The 23,136-nt window shown below is 42.5% G+C and overlaps 1 protein-coding gene across 6 annotated transcripts in view; it reads left to right on the top strand.

Moving 5' to 3' along the window:
* The first annotated feature begins 12,999 nt into the window (after positions 1–12,999).
* LOC112470133 overlaps positions 13,000–23,136 on the top strand; it is a 12,842-nt gene continuing 2,705 nt past the window's right edge. For 4 of the 6 annotated variants that reach the window (XR_003042860.1, XR_003042859.1, XR_003042858.1 and 1 more), the window contains exons 1-3: positions 13,000–13,300; positions 19,496–19,726; positions 21,404–21,565. Coding sequence is in view for 1 of the 6 variants with exons in the window: in XM_025039193.1 (XP_024894961.1) it covers positions 14,497–14,562; positions 19,496–19,743; positions 21,404–21,565 (476 nt within the window). In the remaining 5 variants the exon portion in view is untranslated. Of the gene's footprint in view, positions 13,301–13,743; positions 14,563–19,495; positions 19,744–21,403; positions 21,566–23,136 lie in introns of those variants that run through there. The other 2 variants (XR_003042861.1, XM_025039193.1) reach the window with 2 other exon arrangements.

Genomic DNA, 23,136 nt, shown 5'->3' with positions numbered 1-23,136 from the left:
TAGTCGGATTCTCCCAATGACGGAGGCTGTCGGCAATGTAATTTAGACTATCCCTTGCAAAATCTCAGGGACCCTCCAAAGTCCATTGGCTGCTTGTCCAAGGTCAAAAGCTAATAAATGGTGGAGACTTCCAGAATCCCTGCCATAACACCCAGCACCTTTCTTTCATAGCATTTTTTGTAATTGTGATTAATTAATTGTCCACCTTACCTCCTGACTGGATGCAAAACTTATGATGGCAGAATAGAGATTCTTGTATCCCCAGGATGGAACAGAACACCTGGCTCACAATAGGTGCTGAATAAATATTTACTAAAAGTGATGAATGAATGAACAAAGAGGGTGTGGTGTGTAAAACAGATACCAGGAAGAGTATTAATAGCAAAAACTGTCTACTATTTCACGCCAAATGATGGTACAGGTATCCAGGTGGTGGGAGAGGTTGTGGCGGGAATCTGAATGCTGGTATCAGTGCCAGGTTATGCAGAATAAAGTCCCCAGAACACACGAACTGAGGTTTGTGAGGATGTACTTTCTAACACACTGTAAAGTTCCTCGGCCTCCATACGACATCTGGCCAAATAAGCATTCATTTCTCAGATAAACTAAGACAATCCAGCCCCAAATCCAAAGTGGCCTCTGGCCAACAGGCACTTGGGTTCAATGCTGATTTTGTTGAAACAGATGAATGTTCACCATGGAGATCCAGGCCTTCTGCTTAGGGCCTCTTTTCTCCCGTCTCTGGCTGAGAACAAGGACATTCTGATCAGGACTCTTAATCCTCCTGAACACTAGGAAGGGTGTGCTTCTGATTGGATGCCAAGATACTCCAGCACCCTGAGAGGTGGCCCCTGGGTGGATCTGGAACATTCAGAAATGCTGCCATCTTGTGGCACCTTCAGGCCAGAGCAAGACACTCCCTGGCAAACTCCTCCAACAAACCAGCATCTGGAAGGCTCCCTCTAATTTCATATTTCCCTTTTTCTCTTCGTTTACAACTTGACGTTCCTTCTCCTGCTCCAGAGTGGCAAAGAAGTCATGTTTGAATATTGTTTGGGAATTTGGAGGATTTTTTTTTTTTTTTTTGAAAAAACACAAACAGAATTTACTTTAGCATTTTCAGAAATTTTTTTTAAATTCTTTTTTAGGAGAGAGCACTTGTTGACAGTCAGTGAGGAGAATCCCCAGTATATTCCGTGTCCTCCTGGGCCCAGCACAGAGTGCAGGCTGTAAAGGCTGGATGTGTCGGTGCTTCTTATGTCCACCAGACCTGCTTCTCACAGCTCTGTCCAGGAACCCCCAGGTGGATGTGGGTACTGCTCTCAGCCTCTGAAACCTCACTTGCTAACCCAATGGCATTCCCACTGAAAAATTCAGCATGAGCTGAAAGAGCTTGTGGATCAGGGACCCCAGCAAATGGCCTCTGAGGACTCTAGGTAGAAAAGCCACTTGCCAGTTATAAGGAGACTACATTGAGACAGCAGAATGCTTGTAGTTTCTCATCCCTCCTGCAATCCTATGGTGTCCTGGACTCCTCATAGGAGGACCTCACTTGAAATGAAGAAGCAAAGCCTCAATGAGGTGCTTTGTGGCTGCTTTCTAGATGGTGTTGCTCCGAATGCAGCTGCATAGATTGTGCATGTATGCATCGCAAAGCACCGAGCTGCCTGCAGCCACCAACCTGCCATGGGTGGATTATCTGCTTCAGGGCCAGCCTTGGGCAAAACTGTCACGGGGAAAATAATGATCTTTGGCACCTCCCAGCTTCCCTGGAAGTCATCAGATCTTTAGAGGGCAAGCCCCCGAGGGAAGGTGGAACTGTGAGATAGGTAAATTTTGAAAGAAAAGAGAACTTGGTGTAAAGTCTAAGATGTTCCCCAAAAGCGGGGGTTGGAGCTGAGCCCTAATGGAGGCCTGCTGAGCACTGAATTGAGTGGTTTGAATCAGAGTGGTAAGGGGCCCTCAGCGGTAGCCCTCTCTCCCTGATGGGGCAACAAGAAGCAGCAGAGTCTAGGCATTATGCACGTGGATGCTCGGGTTAGATTACATAAATTCAAGTCCCTGCTCCACCACTGGGTAGCTCTGTGCCCCTGGAGAAGTTACTTAACTTTTCTGTGCCTCAGCATCCTCAACTATAAGATAAAGGAAAGCAATAGTTATAACCACAAGAGGTTTTTAGGGATTAAATAATTTTTAAATCACTTAAATAATAGTAATGGTATATTATAATTATTAAACAAAAATTAAATAAAATATCATGTATATTTGGAAGCAGCATTAATTTATTCTACACCCATTTGATTCAGTACCCATGCTTGTGCCAGATGTCACAGGTTCAAAGATGAAGTACCGATCTTGGTGTGCACAAAATGCTGAGAGATCAGAGTTGAAGGTACGCTGAAGCTCCAGTCAAATAGAACTTTCATAATACAGTCTGTGGGGTGAGGAACGCTTTTCCTGAGGATGTAGAATGGAGAGAACTAGACCTACAGGATGAGTGTGATTAGCAATAGTGCTGTTTGCCAAAAGTTTCAGCTCTCTGCCATCTAGGCACGTGGTGGGTTTGTACTTTCTTTTACTCTGTATAGTTGGCTGGACCGGCCTTGTGATTAGTTCCTGCCAATGAGCGTGAACAAAAATAACATGAGTTCTAGACCCTCCAAAGCTCTCTCGCTCTTTCTGGCACAGTGACCTACATTATTTGAAATGAGGGCTGCTCCATCAGTTTATGTCCCTCTATGATTATAGCAAACAGAAGCCCCTGCCAACCCATGATGTACTTGTAGAAAGACTGACAAACAAAGCTTATTTTAAATCACCGCAATTTGGGGGTTGTTACTGTAGCATAGCTTAACCTATCCTGACTAATATAATGGGCATAACTAGATGAATAACTCTGATTATCAGGAGAGAAGGTTATCATAACTCCGAACCAGTCACCTCTTTTTCTCTGGGCTTCATTTTTCTCTTAAAATGGCAACTTTGTCTGAGAAGGCTGGCCTGCTAAGAGTCTACACTCAAGAAGGGAGAAGAAGCAGAATTCTTTACTCTTGTGTACCACTCAACAGTTTATAGAATGATCTAAGTAGACCACTTTGTTGGCTTCCCACACTAACCTAAGGAGGTGAGCAGAGCGGGTTGACTTTATACTTGTTGAAGATGAAAGAGGTTGACTCTTCCGCATTTCTGGTTCCCCACCCCGCCCCCACCCAGGCCCTCCCCCATGCCTGGCACACCGACTTGCACCTTTGCAGTTTGCAGGTATTGGTTTTCATCTCTGAATTTTCATCAGAATGTCTCGTGGAGTTGCTTTTATTTTACCTTTTTAAAAACTAAATATGTGTTTACATATTTCAAAACAAATTCTGGGCCATGCCATAGTCTTAGTTTAGATCCATTCCAGGACCCCAAATCTACAATGACAGCCTCCTACAGAGAAAGCGGACAATTGCCACAATGGCCCCGAGATGGGATAAAATCGTAAGATGTCTTTGGAAAATAAAAGAAAGATACAATGTCCTTGAAAGATCTTTAGTTATGAAAGGAAGCTTTGAGATCACTAGTTCAACACTTTCAGGTTATACATTACAAAAATGAGACCCGCAAAAGAACAAATGATTTGCCCCTGATGATATAAAAATGATATAACTACGAGCATACCGCAGAGATATTGCCTGTTCGATTCCAGACCACCACAGCAAAGTGAGTCATAATCATTTTGCTGGTGTAAGGTTTTTCCTTCAGTTTGTTAAAAAAAAAACACACAACATTTGCAAAGCACAATAAAGTGACGTGTAATAGGACAAGGCATACCTGTATAAGAAGAACACAGACAAAATCTTCACTCTCCCAAATTTCCTAATGTCTTGCAAAATGATAGTTTGCAGGGTCTCATGGGGATTTCGATTTAGCGGGTCTGGGATGAGGCCTGGGATTCTGTGTTCTCAAGGGCTCCCCCGTGATCCCAGTGAGCAATGAGGCTGGAGCACCACTTACGGGGCTTGCTGTATGGGCTGTGAGATTGACTGATAGCAGAGTCCATTCTTTCAGTTGGGCTGAGCTGAAGCAGACATGTGGGACCTCACCAGAAAGGTACAGGCTGCTTCCCAGAGTATAAGATGTCATGGCCCTTGTCCTCCAGGAAGGTTCACCGGGAGGAGGCCAGTGGGGTGCCTGCTGATGCAGCAGGTAGGGGCAGAGTCACACATTTATATCTTATAGTTAAACTAACTTCACCTGTCCCTGTGGGCTGACCAGGCCTAGAATGTTTTAGGTTATAAAAAATGAATATGTCCCCATTTTATTGATGAAGGCACCGAGGCTCACAGGGAATTCAGCGGCACAGCCAAAGTGTCAGGGCTCGTAAAAGGCATAGTCGGAGCCAGGCTGTATTCATTGTCCATATTGCTGTAACAAAATACCACTAACTTAGCGGCTTAAAACAACACAAATTTAGTATCTTACAGGACTTGGACATGGGTCTCACTGGGCTAAAATCAAGGTGTCAGCAGGACTGCATTCCTTCTGCAGGTTCTAGGGGAGAACTACCTCCTTGCCTTTTTCATTTTCTAGAGGCCACTGCATTCTTGGCTCATTGCTCTCTTCCTCCATCTCCAACGCCAGCAGCTCTGCATCTCTCTGACCCGTCTTCCATCAGGACACCTCTCTATCCACAGTCAGGAAAGGTTCTCCACGTTTAAGGACTCATGCAATTAGATTGCACCCACCTGGATAATCCAAGGCACTCCCATTTCAAAGTCTTTAACCTTAATCACCTCTGTAAAGTCTCTTTTGCCAAGTTGAAGATTCTGGGGAATTAGAGTGTGGACGTCTTTGGGGTAATTATTGTGCCTAACACGGGGTCTCCACTCTTTTAGCCCCTAATTCAGAGCTCCGGACCATATACCGATATATCGGGCTGTGCACCCACCTTTTCCCCTCCACTCCCTCCTGGTCTCCCCTTGAACACAGGGAGTGACTTCACCTCAGGCTACATCTGCTTCCAAACTGCTTGCACAGTTCTCACTCAAACCTATCATTTGATTCGGAAATTACATGCAGGACTAATTGTTGCTTGAGGCTACTTGTGAAATGGGGATAGTTTGTAACAACAACAACAAAAAACCCAGCACAAGGCTTCAAGGTATGAAATGAATTGTTCTGGGAAGGGACAATACACACACACACACACACACACACACACACACACACACGCCCATTTAAGACCAGTGTTAGGCCTCACTCTCAGGACCCACAAAGGCCTCCAACTGCTAAGGAAATGGTGAAGACTGCCTTTAAATTTTTTTTTTTTTTTTAGCCTAACAGTAAAATAGAAATAGAAGGGGAAAGCAAAGAAAGCTGTGGACTCAGTCTGGAACAGGACTGTTTCTATAATTAGAAAGACCATGAGCAAGCCATCACCTCTCTCTGGACATCAGCTTCCATGTCCATCAACAGAGAAAGTGAGAGCTTACCTGTAGGCCTCTCCCATGGTAAGGGCTATAATGTATAGCTGACCTTGAACAACACAAATGTATACTACAGGAGTCCACTTACATGTGGATTTTTTTCAATAAATACATACGGTACTGTAAATGCATTTTCTCTTCCTCATAATTTTCTTAATAACGTTTCATTTTCTCTAGCTTACTTTATTGTAAGAATACAGTATATAATATATATAACACAAAATATCTGTTAATTGACTGTTTATATTACCGGTAAGATATCCCGTCAACAGTAGACTATTAGTAGTTAAGTTTCGGGGGAGTCAAAAGTTATATGTAAATTTTTGACTGTGCAGGGGCTGCAGGGGCGCGGGTGGGAGGGTTGGCACCCCAATCCCCTGTGTTGTTCAAGGGCCAACTCTAGTTTCCTCATGATTAAAATGTATGCTTGTTCTCAGGACTCCTGGGAGAGCTAAATGCAGAACTAAACGAAAAGCCTTGAGCACAGGGCCTGGCACTGGTAAGTGTCAGTAAATCATGGCTCCTATCATCATGCAGTAACTCACCTTACCCTTGCCTATGTGCTTTGTATTCATCACCTTATTTAATTCTTACAACAACCCTGTGAGGCAGATACTAGTCTTATTCACATTATCTAGATGAGGAAATTGAGGTTAAATAACTTTTGTAAGGTTGCATAGCTTTTCAGAGGCAGAGCTGGTGCATACACTTAAGAACCCAGGCCCAGTACCTCTGTTCGCATGCACGGTGTGCCTGTCTGAGGTGCTCACAACAATAAAATGGAAGCAGAAAGGCAAAGCACTCATCACCCACAGCTCTTCATGCTCTTTCATCCTAATAGATACTCAAAACTCATCACTGAGGAGTCATCGTTAGTAGCAATCAGATTCAAGGAGAACATTGTCTTAAATTTATTTTATGAGAAGAGTATGCTTCATTTGAACAATTCGATAACTACAATAAAAAATATAATATCTAGAACAATATTAGCCATCCTTATTCAACAATGTAGCTAAAATAAATAATGACAAAGTAGGGTATATGTCAAAGTGCAAAGATAGCTTAACCTCAGAAAATTTAGTAATGTAATTTGCTATATTAACATACTCAAAAAGAAATTATATAGTTATCTCAATATGTCCAGGATGATTTTAATAAAGTTCAACATCTTATTATTTTTTGACTCAGAATAAAAGGTGCTATTAAAAAGCTCTCCTTAAATTGATAAATACTCAATACCAAAAATGTGAGGAAAAACTAAACTTAATGAAAAAAAAATTCAGATATATTCCATTAAGATTGCCAACGAAAGATACATGCTATCCTTTTAAACAATATAACATAGGGTATCCTGTCCAATACTACCATATGAGAAAAAGAAGTAAAACACAGAAATTTAAAAAAGAAAAAGAAAAACTGTCTTTACTTATAAGTGATTATAATCATTTTCATAGTGAATCCAACATTATCAGTAGAAAAACTCTTATGGCTCATATGTGTTTGGCAAGATTGCCAGATGCAAAAGTAATTTAGATAGCTCAATGAAAAAAATGTCATCCCTGACTTCTCCTTACATTGAAGTAACTGGAACAGGACTTACCATCCTATCATAAACAACTAGAAAATGGGATACAATATATGAAATAGCTGTTTTTAGGCATTGAACAACAGGCAGCACAGGACTGCAATCTCTAAAAAAAGCCAAACAACTGAGGTAAACCCCAGAATCCCTGACCTTCTGCCTGGAGGAACATTCTGGAATATAGCACAGGAGGTAGATCTCAAGCAGTTTATGGCTGCCTCACTGAGTTTAGAAGAAAATCAGAGTTTAATGAGGCTGAGGAAACTGGAATTTGTGATCAGAGAACCAGAGAGGAAGGAGGTTAGAATGAGAAAGAACTTCATGAGTTTCAGCTGATTACTAAAATATGCACACGTAGAATAAAACTCTACGAGACCAGGAAAGGAATATCGGGGACCTGCAAAGTAAATAGTTTCCAGAGTTCACACAGGGCTGGGAAACACTTGAGTTCTGACTAACTAAAGAAGAGAGTCCTTCTTGAACATCTGTGATTTTCAGTGAAGTCACACTTCGGTAATAACACTAAAGTAGCCCAGAGTAAAGATTACTTTAAATCCATGATTACATAAGCTTTAAAAAACCTTCAAACGAACCATGCTGATTTGCACATTACTAAACTGTCTGTGAGACATATCTAGCACGCTGGGAGAAACACAAGAAAATCTAGGATGCAAAAATATAAAATTTATGGTGTTCAGCATTCAAAAACTAGTACTTAAAATGGCAAGAAACAGGAAAATATTACCCATAACCAAGAAAGAAGAAAAAAACAATCAAAAGAAACAAACATGAAAATGTCAGAGGCTTTTAAAAAGCAGCTATCATAAGTATTCCTGAGGATTTAAATCAAAACGTAAACATAATGATGAGAGAAATGAAAGGTATGAAAATTACCTAATGGACTGTCTAGAGAAAAAAAATACATCTAAAATGAAAAATTACAGAGGGGATTGACAGTAGATTAAAAACAGCAAAAGAAAATATCAGTGAACTTGAAGATGTAGCAATAGAATAGAAAAAATACCTGAAAGACCCAAATACAAAAAAAAAAAAAAAAAAAACCAAAGAAAAAAAGCAAAACCAAAAACCCAAACAGTAAAAAAAAAAAAAAAAAAAAAAAAAAGACTCAAGAAGAAATAGAAAACCTAATATCCTAATCAGTTTAAAAAACAAATTTATAATTACAAACTTTTTCACAAAGAAAAAAGAAAAATCTTGGCTTTACTGGTAGAGTCTACCAAACATTTAAGAAAGAAATGACATTAATTTTAAACAAGTTCTGTCAAAAAATAGAGTAAGGGGAACACTTCCCAACTCATGTTATGAAGCTGGTATTAAAACAAGGCAAAAAAAAAAAAAGTTACAAGAAAATAAAATTACAGACCATAAAAGAGATGCAAAAATTATTAACTAAACAGTAGTAAATCTAAGCCAATAATGTGTGAAATGGATAAAACATTCTGACCAAGAAAGATTTATCCAAGGAATGCAAGGGTAGTTTAATTTTTAAAAATCAATAATCACAACTCACTTTGTTAATAAAATAAAGAAGAAATATTATATAATCATCTCAATAGATAAAGAAAAGACATTTGATACAATTCAGTACCCATTTATGATAACTCTCGACATTATGAGTAGGAAAGAACTTCCTCAAACTGATAAAGGTCATCTACAAAAAATATCTACAGTTAACATCATACTTAATGGTGAAAGATGAAAACTTATTCAGTAAGGTTGGTAATGGGCAAAGTTGTCTACTCTCACAGTGTCTAATTGATATTGTACTAGTGGTCCTAGCCATTGCAATAATACAGGAAAGAAAAAATTTAAATTGAAGTCATATGAATTAAAAAGGAAGTAGCAAAATTCTCCTTATTTGGAGGATTTATTTGATTGTCTGTGTAAAAAATCCTAAGAGTCTATAAACATAAAAGCGAATCTAATACACTAATTTGACAATGTTTCATGATAGAGGGTCAATGTACTATCAAAGAATAATTAGAAAATAAAATTCTAGAAAAGGCTATTCTAATCTATAGTGAATGAAAGCAAATCAGTGGTTGCCTTGGGTGAATGAAAGGGATAAGGAATGATTACAAATGGGAATGAGGGAACTTTTGGGGGTGATGGAAATGTTCTATATTTTCATTGTGATGATAGTTATATACATGGGCTCACACACATGTCAAAACTCATTAATTCCTATAATTAAAATGGATACATCTTATTATCTATAGATTTTGTGTCAATAAAGTCGAGTTTCAAAAAAATTTTTAAAAAATCATTGAATTTCCACTATACCAGTGATAACCTACTAGAAAAATATAATCAAACTCATGTCACAATTCATAATAGTCTACCACTGCCTTTCATCACCAAGAGTATCTGGGGATTACCTAAAAATACGTAAGATCCTTACAGAGAAAAAATTTAAATAAAATAAACCTAAATAAATGGAGACATTGAATATGTTTATGAATAGAGCAACCTAGATGTCAAATCTGCCCACATTAATTCTTTAAATTCTGTTCAATCAATTCCAATAATTTTTTTTGACATTTGTAAATACTCTAAAATTCAGAAAAAAATAAAAATACACAAATAGCTAAGGTAATTTTGAAAAATAAAAAAAGAGCAAAGAAAGGAAACTTTGTCTTATTAGATATTGAGACCTTCTACGAAGACAAGATAATTAAGATAGTGGGTTACTAGTGTAGGAACAGACACACAGACAAATAGAATAAACAAAAGAATTCAGAAATCCATCATCTATGATAAAGAGGCATCGGGATTCAGTGGAGGAAAAGAAATGAATTATTTAGTAGATTCTGTTGGAGTAATGGGCTCACCGGATAAAGGTGAATAAAATCGTGGCTCTAATTCAAACCACATTCAAAGATGAACTCAAAAAAAGACCTAAATGTGAAGGAGAAATGCTACATATTCAATAGAAGAATATGTAAAATAATATCTTTTTGACCTTAGGGTGGTAAAGATTTCTTTAATAAGATACCAAAAGCATAAACCACATGGCAAAACTCAGTAATCTTGACTACATCAAAATTAAAAATATCTGTTCAAACATGGCCACCAGATCCATAGTTAACTGATGAGTGGCAGATTGAGAGGAGATAATTAACATTGTCTAAAACCAACAAAGGAATAGAGTCTAGAATATATAAGATTTGGCAACTTAACAAAAGAAAGACAGCCTATCCAATGGGAATATATGAATAGCTCCTAGAAGGGGAAGCTAAATGGCCAATAAGTTTATGAAGAACTGTTTAACCTCATCATAATTAGAAAGATGCAAATTAGAATAGTAACGAGATGCTAACTGGCAAAAATGAAAAAAGTCGGAAAGAAAAGACAAAATGTTAGTGAAAATGTGGGCAAACAGGAACCTTCCGACCAGCTCTTGTGCCAGCAGTCAGGACCAAGGGAGCACCATTCTCCAGAGACACAAGGAGCCACTGTCCTCGGTAGCTCTGGGGCTGTCAGCTTGGTGCTTGGGCAGGAATGGCATGGAACCATTTCAAGTGGCTCAGTGCAGCTGTAAATGAACTGCCAGGTTATCTTTAAGAGCTGCCTGGATGTGGGCCGACAGGAGAGAGACCAAGATGGCATTCAGGTCTTGGCACTTGATCATACTGAATGGGAAATTTTAGGAGAGGGGACTATAGAGTGCAGTATCTTTCTATTTAGGAATATGCAAAATAGGGTGGGAGAAAAAGAGGCCTGCTGTGGGCCCTGGAACACTAACACCTACCCTTCCCCTACCCCGCCCCACCCTGAACCACCTCTCAGTTTTCCTCCCAGGAGAGAAAGAGGTAGATATGAGTGAAGAAGGTAGATATGAAGCAGATATGAGTGAGATTCTTAGATCTGGCTCCTCTGATGCTACCGACATGCTCTGGAACCCCATGCAGGAACCCTCTGTGCCTCCGAATCCTCATCCAGGCTGTGTGAGGGGCTCCTGCCCCAGCCTACCTCACAGAACAGGTTACATAAATACAAAAACCTGTAATTTCAAAATGCAAGCGGTGGGCTGGACCACTAGGAAGAGTGTGCTGGGCTGCTTTGAGGTTTGACCTATTTATTTTTTGCCGGGAGCTTTTTTGGAAACTCTTTATTAAGGTTTTTCCTTCCTTCTTCCTTTCTTCTCTCTGATGTTGACGTCAGCACAAAAGCCAGCGTGGGCAGGAGATGGGCATTCACAAACAGTGCGGAGCAACGAGTCTGTTCCTGGCCCTTCTTCTCTCTAGTTTCCGGTCTCTGCAAGAGTCTCATTGAATCTCAAGGACAAAGGACGAGGCTCTTCATCCTCTGTCCCCTGGAGGTCTCACTTTCTGGTTCTTCTGTTTAGCAACCCAGTACTGGGGTCCCAAGCAGAGGCCTCAGGTCCCAAGTTTGTCCTGGGCCACCTAGGCCTAAGGTACACTTCCCCTCCCCCCACCTATTCCTCCAAAAGTAAAAGGAAATAAAAAAAAGAAGAAGAACTTTGAGTCTGCAAAGTGTGGCCCCCATAGAATATTCAGGAGACAGAATAGACTTAGCCGTGGGATGAAATTCTGGCCATCAGCTTCACATCCCCTAACACGTTCCTTACCTGGCTGGCAGATGTCTCAGAATTTTCCATCAGAACTAAAAACGAACAAGGAAAACTTGAGCCTAGCCAGAAGAATCCCATTAGGCCTTGTCAGTCATTTACGCCTCAGTGTGAGTGAGATACTCAGAGCCTTTCCTGAGGGTAGAGTGTGAGAAAAAGATTCTAGAGCCCTCCAGAGGCCTGCCGTGTAAGCGGAGAACTTCTAAGCGGGAATGAGGCACAGGTGACAAACCCCACCCACTCCTGGCTGCCTCCGGTTGGGATTGGCCTGCCCAAAGCCTACCCAAGTCCTCCAGGATGCTGGCCGGTTCCCCGGTCCCCTGCCCAACCCTGCTGCTCAGGTTGGTACCCGGTGTCGGATCCACTTGCATCCCTCGACCCCACTTGTCCACCGCTTCCTCTTCTCCCTTCTCTCTCTACAGACCTCTCCATGCCCTTTTCATTTTCTCTTTCACTTTTTATTTTATTCTCTCATTTTTTTTTCTTTCTCCTTCTCAGCTTTTGTCTTCCACTTTCTCTCGCCTTTTACCTTATTTTCTTTTGCCCTGTCTGTCGCATGCTCTTTTACTTTCTCTCACGCTCTTCTACTTCATTTTTATGTTCTCTCACTTACATTTTTGCTACCGTCCTCAGCCTGACCTTCCGGACATGGTGTCTCTCTTTACTTCCCCAAGTATTTTTTTGGATGTTCTTCGACAGAAAAGAAGGTCTTATTCATGTAAATGCACCACATCGGATGAGCATGCACGCTCTTCTTGGTCTTTCTCTTTCCTTTCTCCCTTTTCCCACTTTCATTACTTTTGTCTGTGCCTGCCCTCTCTCCCCCCTCCTTCTCTCTCCCCCCTCCTTTTCTCTCCTCCCTCCTTCTCTCTCCCCCCTCCTTCTCTCTCCCCCCTCCTTCTCTCTCCCCCCTCCTTCTCTCTCCCCTCTCCTTCTCTCTCCCCCCTCCTTCTCTCTCCTCCCTCTATCGCCTTCTCTTCCCCGATCTTCTCTTTCAGCTGTGTGAACATCTCAATTTGCGCCACGTCGGCAGATGCAGAACTGCTGATCTGACATTTTATACTAGGTGTGTCTGCTTTAACTATTCCACTTAAAAATGAAACCCATCTGCCCCAAACTGAAAACAGCCTCTCCCCCACCAGGGACAATAAATATTGATGACTTGAGGCATGATTGGCTTTATGATGTTTGATGACAACTGGTATCAGTTACAGAACTTACATCATTTCATAAAAAAAAAGAAAGAAAGAAAGAAAGAAATGAAAAGCCCTAGCAGGGATGTTGCACGTCAACAGACATTATTAAATGTCAAAAGAATTACATTTTCTTCAAGGGCCTGAAATCTAAGCAATGTGAGGGTGCCGGGGAGGGGTCGGCTGGGGGAAGTTTGGACAGCTTTTATGTGGAGTTAAGAATATTGTTTCTTTTTGTGTCCACCCTAATTTGTGCCAGTTGAGTTTTCCTAGAGCCTTAACCGTAGCCACAAAGCCTTTCTGAAGAAGCCCTCTTCCTTTTCATTATTCGAAAAGCTGAGCCCATTTGCCATCTCTCTCCGTCCCCCATAGGAGACCTCTCAGAGCACCGGCGGGAGAAGACTGGACATGCCGAAGGACACAAGGGCTGGGAGCCGAAGGTGAGGTGAGAACACTCGTGCCTCTCTTTATTTTTATTGTCAGTATAAAATCAGGACTGTCTGGCTCTGAAATTGAAAGCAAATAAACCAAGATCTGGCATATGAGCCTACTGTGCTTCTATTTATACCCTGATAAGTTAAATGTGAATATTAAAGCAGTGGCTGCCAATATGCCTATTTGGGGGACATTCAGTCATTAAAAAAAAAAAAAAATAGAAGGGTAGAAACATTTACTGCTATTTTAAATGCATTTATATGCTTTACGGAGCTGGATTTTGACTACTTCCGGAGACTCACTTGGGTATATTTAGAAGGATCATAAATTCCTGTGGTCTTGAGGGTGGTTTGGTGAATTAAGTCCCTAAAGGCTTTTTTTTTTTTCTCATTGAAAAGGTTAACATGACTTCTTCAAGTTACTAACTGACCTCCCTTCCACCCCCATGAGCTTATGCAGTGGGAGATCAAACTCAGTTTTAATCCCTACAGTTATTGCGATCTTCTAAAGAAGGTTCTGGAAAAAGAGAATAGAACGGCATTAGAAATACAGGGATATGTTACTTGACCCTACATTTACAAAACAGGGTCATTATCGATATCTATCTGGCAGGGTCATTGTGGGGGTCCCCAAAATATTGTTAGAAATGGAAGAGGGCTGAGAGGTGTCTATGCTGGAGAAGGAATGTGTCCCTGGGTCACTTGGAGATCACTGGACTTTGGGCACTTAACAGTTAGGGACTTTGGGCAAATCGTGTATCCTTTTAGAGCCTCAGTTTTATCATCTGTGAAATAAAAATGCTAATACCAACCTCTTAGGCCTTTACTGGGTACTAAACGCAAAGTGTCTGAAAGTGTTTCAGAAACAATGAAGAGCTGCATTCTTTCATTCAGAAATACTTTGGAACACTGACGGTGTGTAAGGCAAGCTTCTAGGAGCCGGGGGTGGAGATAGAAGTTATCAGAGTTCTGTTGAGCAGGGGGAAATTGTAGCCATCCCCCAGGCTAGGGAGGAATTTCAGCAAAGCTGGAGGACTGGGGGCGGAAGAATTTCCAAAGGGAGATGTGAAAGAACGACTGGGTCTCAACTGCCTAAGATATGGCGGTTGGGGAGGTGGGCACTGGGGAGTTGGGAGGTTGCCCTTCCTTGGTTGACAAGTTGTCCAAGGCTGAAAGAAGCACAGGAATATGGTACTGAAGGTAAAGAATGACAGTGAATTTGGATAAAGGAAGGTGTGGAGGCTGGAAGGATGAGTGCAAGACCTGGCATGAGGTGAGCAAAATGCAAGGTTTGTTTGGATTTTTGTTACAGATATTGCCATTGTGTTCACACTTACAAGATTTTCCTTGTTTTCTCTTTGCGTGGTTAAGGTTGGAATGAAACTGGAATGCTTGGCAGGGCCACGTCCAGGTTCAGACAGGCCCTCCCTGATCCAGCCCATTACCTAAATGATCTGAGTCACCTAAGTTGGAGGAATGGAGTGGGGGCGGGAGGAGGGCGGGGAATTGGCTGGATTCTCTCAGAAATGACTTTCCTGTGAATTGTCCAGTAATTCTTTCTCTTAGCCAAACCAGAAAAACCACTGAACCTGAGGTATTGGCGTGGGTGATGAATTCTTTAAAGGAGAATGGCTATAAAATGAGAATGGTTCCCTTAAGAGTTCACTTAGTCCTTGGAGTGTGTGTGTGTGTGTGTGTGTGTGTGTGTGTGTGTGTGTGCGCGTGTGCGCATGCATGCGTGCACGCATGCACAGGGGAGGCGGTCCGGGAAGGCTCTCACTTTTTCCAAATGAACTTCCCCAAACTAATTAAGAGCAAGTGCAAACCGATGGGGAGGGTGTATTTCATAATTGAAACGGGCTCTCTACCACTGACCACCATCAAATTTTTAAAATATCACTGTCTCCTCCTCTCCTCCTTTTGGAAGTTGTCCCTTTAAGGGAGGTAGGCAAGCTGGCACGGTTTACCTCCAAGGAATTTAAGAAAATCAACATGTTTTCCTTTCCTGGTTGCATCTGTGGTTGAATCGCTCAAAATATTTCACTTCTTAAAGTAACCTCGGTTTGTTACAGTGGATTTTCTTTGTTTTGTTTTTTATCCTCCTTGGGTTTGTTTGTTTGTTTGTTTGTTTGTTTAGCTTTCTTAAGGTAGAGAAGACCAGCTCCAGGATAAGAAAAACAAAAAACCTGACGACTTCTAGTTGTCAGATTCGGAATGCATATCAGTTATGCTGGGAGACAATGAAAACATCAAAAAGCACATACAAGCCATAAAAAATTCAGGTCCTCTGAAGCAATGTGGGACACGCTTGGTTGTGCTCCTCATTTGCATGTCGGTACCCACAATGCTCTGCAGGCTCCCAGATCTTTCCGAGCAGCCCCAGTGTCTAAGCTCTAGGGAACGAAGTGAAAGGTTCGGGAGCGCTTGTGGGTGAGGGAGGTACTTTGGAAAAGCGATGCGGTGTTGGGGAGAGAGCCGCTCCACGGCGGTGATTAGCAGGCGGCCCTTTAGGGCTTAATCACAAGCTTGGGAGCTCTACCTTGCCTTCGTTTTTGTTTTTGGTTTGTTTTGTTTCCTGCTTTCCTCTTCTTCCCGTTCCCCATGCTGCACTGGGAAGGGGGAGAGGGAGGGACGCCAACCTTTAGAAGTCCTGGCTGGCTGGGTCGCTGCAGCACTGGCCTGAAATTTGGGATTGATGAGCAGTGTGTTTTCCAATGCTAGTCCTCACCCCAAGACACATTGGCTTTTTCTACGTTTGGGGTCCCATGGACAGTCCTTACTTAGTTGATGCGAATGACTTAGAGGTGCCACCGTAACCCACTGCTGGAGACAGGGGTTTCCTCTCGACCCTGCCAATGGAGCAGCTTCCGACTTTACTCTTCGCGCCCACACACCATGCTTTTTCCCTCCAAACTTGGCTCCCCAAAGAGTCCAACAGAGCTGTTGTTGGAACATTCCAAATTCCAGGGATGGCTTGAGAATACAGGCCTCAAACTAAGAGTAGGAGGAGGAGAGACATAAATTTGGCCCCTGACTAGGCCCCTTTGGCCTCCTGGGTGGTCTTGGGTGTGTCACTTACTATGTCTCCTTTCCTTCCCAAGCCTGTCCTGTCCTGGGAGCTATAAAGGATCTGTGACTGTTATTCCACCTGTGATTTTAACATGGCCAACCATTCTGGGACATGACAAAATACATAAAAAATAAAAATAAAGTTTAATCTTTGAGGCTTCTACCTGGAAGCTTTTTGTCTGGGTTCATACTTTGATTTTTGAGCTTCACGGTTCTCAAAGCTGCAGAGGAGTTCTTAGGCTAGATTAATTTAGCGTTAGGAAGATCTGGGCAGAAGAGTGAATGTGGATACATGTGGGCTCTCAGCCCACCCCCTGAAACCCCAAGCTTCAGAGGTAAGATAAAAGTCATCCCCTACCCAAAGTTCAGAAGCAGGCTGCCCTGCAAACTGGATCCAGCCGACAGATTTGTTAGCTCTAAGCCTGTACACAGTCGTTGTACAATGTGTTGAATCAGTTGCCAACATTTGAAATTCAGAAGCTTTTACAGCATCTTTTAAAACATCTGAAGATCTGGCTGCACTAGACCTACGTCTCTTCATAGCAATCACCAGCCAGGGTTACACAGACAGTGCCCCCTGGTGGGCGGGAGGCTCTCTGCTCCAGCAGGGCCTGCCATCTCTGGTCCACCACAGTCCCCTGAGCAATTTTGGTCTCAGGCCACCCGCTCCACTTATGGATGTCCCTGTCTGGCTTTTGCAGGCTTTTGCATGCTTGGCCTCGGCCAGACTTACAGCCTCTGAGTCCCAGAGTTTTTCTGCTTTGGTATCAGCAGCATTGGCAGATGATCCAGCCCTCAGGTTGGGCCAGTTTTCCTAGCGGGAATAGAGGGGAGGCAGCACTGAGGGCCTTGACTCATAAGCATTCCCGACTCTTTCACCCCAATCCCCAAACGTGCTCTGCATTAGCAAATGTGTTTTCCACCTGCTGTAGCCCGAGGAGGAATCCGCTCTGGCCTCCCATCTCCTCCTGGCATAAGTATTTCCATTCACTTTGGATGCCTAGAGCAGACCGGGGTGAGGGGTGGGGTGGCAAGGGTTGGATTTTTAAGAATTCTTTCTCCCGATTTGTTGTGTCTAATTTGGGCTGCATATGGGTTTTGGTGTCAACGACTAACCACTGTTTGGTCTGCATAGCCATCTCTGTTGAACTTGGATGGCGGCAAAAGCCCAGTTTCCCCAAATAAAGTCTAACTACATTTACACATTTATTCCCACGAGTATCTTTATGTTTCTGCCTGTCTCACCATACCTCAGACACATCCATGAGTGGGAGCGGCCTGGGAATTAAGTGGGCAGGTAACTTGAACCTCTACTGTAAACTTCATAATAGAAAAAAATCAGCAAGTCGACCCCAGTCAGATGGTGGGAGGTAAAGATGCTCAGAGCAAGGATGCAAGAACGAGAGCTTGGGCTGCCATTTCGTTGTTTCCTTATGACCTAAAGGACAAATAATATCACCAGAGAGAAGAATGAGAAGTAAAGTAGAAAGTCGAGAGAAATAAGTGAAAAGGTCACTTTTAAAAATTATTCCTCCTTTCTCCCCCAAAATCTAACTGGGATTCTTTATCAACAATACGTTAAACGTTCACCAAGTTATGAGACAGGTATAATAACAGGTGATGCCAGGTTTTAACAATACTGATGATGACAGTTACCATTTCCTAAGAGCTCGCTATGTTCTAGTCAGACTATCAGGGGCTACTGTGCATTGACTCCTTTAATCTTTATAACAGCTCTGTAAGGTGGATACGTTATTTCCATTTTACAGGTAGGAAAACTGACACTTAGCCTGGTTAATTAATTTGTTCGAAGTCCCAGAGGTGGAAAGGAATGGAGCTGATATTCCAATCGCACCACTCTCCTCTACGATCTGGGCCTGGGCAGGAAGATTTGATCCCCCCCACACCAGCTGGTGAGAGTAAGGATCCAACACGTGGCCTGCCTTGCCCATGACTGGCTTGGAAACTGGCACATTGGAGTGTTTGAGAAGACTGGAGAAGGACAAATGGTTTATTTAGCCCGTTAATTCCATTGCTAAAAATGACCCCCAGAGATGTACCACGGGAGGCCCACTGGCTCCTCTCTGATGAAACCCCTAATCTTTAGAGATGATCTACCTCTATGCCAGTTGATCGAATGGGCCACTGACTGGCAGATTTGATGATTTCTTCACCTTGAATACTTGTGGCCAGGCCTGTGGATATGAAATGTGCTCGTCTGAGGGTGCTGGGACCTGGCTGATCTGACAAGGCCATCCCTGATGCAAGGCCAGGGTGGAGAGGCAGAGTCAGAACTGAGGGGACACCCCATCTTCCTCTGTATCATGTCTGAAGAGGGTGATGAGAATGGAATGGGGGACTGAGTCCCAAAACACAAGGCTGGAGAAGATACAGTCATTATCAGTGAACCCTGAGTCAGAACTGGGCAACTTTTTATACGGTGACAGTCAGATGTGGGCAGTGACTTAAATAAGCTGGGCTGTGCTGAAGGCTCAACTTTTATACACCCCTGCCATAGATGCGGAGCACCTACGGGAGAGGCATCGCGCTAGGAACTGTGAGAGAAATGAAAATGAACAAGGCAGGTCCTCTGCCTTTTAGCAGCCTCCTCTATTGCAAGACAGCTCTAACAGAGACTCAAAGTTCAGTGGGGGAGAGCAGCTCATTCTAATGGGGGAGTCGAGGAGCATGCTCCCCGGGTCAGTCACCAGGCATACTCATCTTTTCATCCCCCTATGTGGACCACATATTTGGGCCTCCAGTGGGCATTAAGTAAACGTCCATTGATGAGCGACTGCCTCAGTCGATGATTGAAGTTTTCTTGGGGCTCTTGGAAAGATTTGTGGGAGAAGTAGAAATTTAATGTACGTTGTACCCGTTAAAGTTAGACTTGCTCTGGAAACACATGTCTGAATTAACAGTTGTAATCAATAATTAAAGATTTATTTTTATGGCATGTAACATAAAGTCTAGAGGCTGAGAATCCCTTGGCAAGATGGCAGCTTCATGGTCATCAGCAACCCGGGTTCCTTCGATCTTTCTGCTCGTCTCTCTTAAGCTTATGCATTCCATTTCCAAGGTTGCCTCATGGTAACGAGATGGCTGCTGCAACTTCATTTATCACATTCATATTCCAGGCAGAAGAAGAAAGAGGAGAAGAACAGCTTTTCGAGAAGCCTCAACTGACTTTTCATTGGCCACTTATAATTACAAAGGAGACCAGGAAATATGTTCTTTTATCTGGGCACATCGTCGGTCTGAGTAAAATCTTGTTTCTGTTAGTAAGGAAGAAGGGAAGAACAAGTAGTGAGCAAACAACTGCAGACTTTACCTTGCAAGATTCAGCCTTCTCTATGGAGAAAGAGAAGGTAAGGAATTCACCAAGGTAACTCTCGTCTCATTCATGTGCCGTGAGGGGCACAGCTTTTAGATATTTTTTTTACTGTGGCCTGATGATGTGGCAAATACAATGTATGGATGCCTGGGGCACATAATGACTTCCTTCACTATTCAAACTCTACTGCCAAGAGCTTGGTTAATTGCACTGACTTTTCCTTCATTATTTTTAGCTGTTTAAAGTGCTTTTAAGAATGCTCAGCCTCTATTTCTTAATGAAGCTTCTGGTGAAAAATGGAATCTGACAGGTATGTGGACAGAACTGCCCTGTGGTGCCTGGTAGAGCTGGACTTGTGAGCTGGGCAGGTAGATGAACAGATAGGCAGAAAATGTCTCCAGTAAACACCCAGTATTACTCAACAGCAAACTCACTGCCTCTCGCTAACTCATACAAGCTCTTATAGGACATTTAATGACTCTGCTAAACAGAACACTAGAGTTTCTCACTTTTTTTAAGGCTACAAAAATTCAAGCTACTGTGTAAGACAAGTGCCAAATTTCCACTCATGTGTTTGTTCAGCTTTCTTTGATTTTCCCCCAAACCCAAACCAAATAGACACTCTTGGTTTTCCCAAGATGGCAACCCAACAGCCAACCATGTGTTCTCAGATAAGGAGGGCTCCCTTGACACAGATTGCTTAATGGGGCTGGGATATTTTCCAGTTTTTTTTTTTTTTTTAGCCCAGGAACAGGGAAGCTGGAATGAGGTTTCTGAAGAGGAGAGGCAGAAATGTGAAATGGAAGCTCTTGGAGTCCTTCTGCCCAGTTAAAGATGGCTGAAGGGATGGACCACTTCCTGGTAGAACCATCAGCTTCTACCAGGCGTGGAGGATGTTGAGATTATTCAAAACCCTACATCTCACCAATGTTACAATATCTGGATAAAGACTCACTGAAAGGACAGAATAAATTTTTCATATCATTCCTACTTGCAATTATTTACAAGTGTCTTTCCTTTAGCTTCACTGTAAACTTCACACAAACAAGGAGTATGTCTTTCTTCCTCTTTCTTCTAGTTCCTTGTGGGGAACATAAGTAGTGCTCAATAAGTACTAGGTCGATGTCTGTAGAGATAACACTATCTAATTTCTTTCTGAAACAACGTCTGACTTGGCTTTTCCTGTCTCCTTTGTTGCCAGGCTTTTGACATATTTTCTCCTGGGCATTTTCTTTGTTTATTTGTTAGTGGTTGAGATTATATTGTAAATATACACAATTGTTTACAATGTAATATGTGATATAATTTAATATAATGTGATACACAATTGGGTATAATGCTTTGTCAAGTAGCATTATAGCATAAGCATGTTCCTATGTGTTGTATAGACTAAGCTGCTGTAATAAACAGACCCCAAAACACAGAAGCTTAACTACAATAGAATTTATTTATTTCTCAAATGACAGTCTGAAGATAGATTGGACAGCTCTGCTCCATGAGACCATCCAGGGAACAGACTGGAGGAGCAGCCCTCTCTTCCTTCTTTAACACATTGTCTCTAGATCCTGGTCCCTGGTGGCTCCTCCAGTTTTCATCATTTCCAAGCCAGGGAGAAGAAGGAAAGAGAGAATGGAGGACAAGCAGCTTCCAGAACGTGTACACTACATTTGGTCTCCAAATATGTGTGGTAACTTTGGGTTTTCTCTTCAAGATGTAGAGCCTTCGTTCTGACATTCCTTAGGAGCTACAGACCACAGTGGAGTGGCCAGTTACCCACCATGTTCAAGTGTGAGCCAAGACCAGATATGCAGAAACTTGGACCAAATGAGAACTCTGGACAGGAGAGCAGCTCAGTCATAAACAATAGCTACAGGTAAATCAAGCCAAGGCTGGGTGGAAAAACATTGGTAAGGACAGAATGGCAGACAAGGCAAATGTAGGTGTGTCGTCAGAGACCAGACCAGAGATAAGCTCCCTGGGGGTATTGCTCAGCCAAGGGTGGCTGTTGTCTTTGGCTTGGGGCTACCTGGCTCTTCTCTAGTTTTTCCCCAATCAGTGTAGCCCCAAGCTGATCTGGATATTAAAATGCTACCTTTGTCCATGTTGGATGTTCCTCTATCTTAAAAACTCTGGGCAGGCTGGGAGCTTAGTTGTCAGGATCTGGGAAAGGAGAAGAGGGTGGGTGGTATTATCACCACGCTGGGACTCCATAATCTCCTGTGAGCCTCTGTGTGATGGTCAGCCGGAGACATTTTATTGGGAGCAAATGAACATGTGTTTCTTGGCTGACACGTGTAGTAGGAACAGACCAATGTGACAGAGCAGGAGGCAGTACAGTGTAAGGTGGGGGAGAAGCACAGAATAGTTATCTCTGGGGACAAAGACATCCCTGACACTGTCATTTTTAACCTAAATGATCTTAGGTGACACACTGGCCTTTCTGTACTCATGTTTCCCCATCTATAAAGTGGAACCAATGACCCATTTCAGGGATCAGCACACTTTTTCTGTAAAGGGCCGCATAATAAATGTTTTAGATTTTGCAGGTTTTTGTCATAACTCCTCAACCCTGCTGTTGTAGAGTAAAAGCAGCCATAGATGATATGGAAAGGAATGGCAGAAGCCATGTTCCAATAAAACCATTTATAGAAACAGGTGGCTGACCGTTTCATAGGAGAGTTGTGATAATGAAATGAGATACTACTACAGGCCTGCCATACTGAGAGCTACTGTCATGAGCATCGGAGACAGCCAGAGAGGAGCTGGTGGGAGTCATTCACCACTCCTTAGGCTGTAAGATCTGGCTCCTCATCTGTTAATGAGATACTGAAAGGGTCCCCTTCCCCCAATTTTTCTTCCTGGGAGCCGAAGTGCCAAAAGGAAGAATCTTGGCATTTTCTAAACAGATCTAATGGCACATGTTTCTTCTACATTAGTCACTCTTTGTAATTATTTTTGAAGACGAATGTTTTCTAAGATGTACGTAGGGAAACATGGCTGCAGCCATGAGAAGAATTTATGAGAATTTTCTAGCTCCTCTTCTTTTCCATACTGTATGTTCGTCAAAGGACATTTCTCCTTGTCAGTGTTGTCAGTTTGGTCCTCCGAGGGAAGCACTTGGAGAGGAATTCTCTAGACTCTGAGACCCCTGAGTGAGCTGCCTGATGTTGGAGGTAGCTCAGACCAATGGCCAGAAACAGAAATAGAAACAGATTTCTGCAAGATTTTTCATCACGGAACCTCTAAAAGGAACTGTCAGAGCAGAGATTCTGAATCTAGTTTAGGGCAGTACCTAAAAATGTCATTAAATAATAATTTTTAAGAATAACTTACATAAAAGGTCCCCAGGTGATTTGCTGCTCAGCCGAGTATCTGCTCAGCTCTTGGCCTGCCTCCCAGCTGAGCTTAACTGGCCTGCGCTGTGTCGCTATTCCAAAACCCCCC

Source organism: Pteropus alecto, unplaced genomic scaffold (assembly GCF_000325575.1).
Source record: "Pteropus alecto unplaced genomic scaffold, ASM32557v1 scaffold177, whole genome shotgun sequence".
NCBI lineage: Eukaryota > Metazoa > Chordata > Mammalia > Chiroptera > Pteropodidae > Pteropus > Pteropus alecto.
The sequence above is the reverse complement of the archived record's forward strand: the minus strand, read 5'-3'. Positions and strand labels throughout refer to the sequence as shown.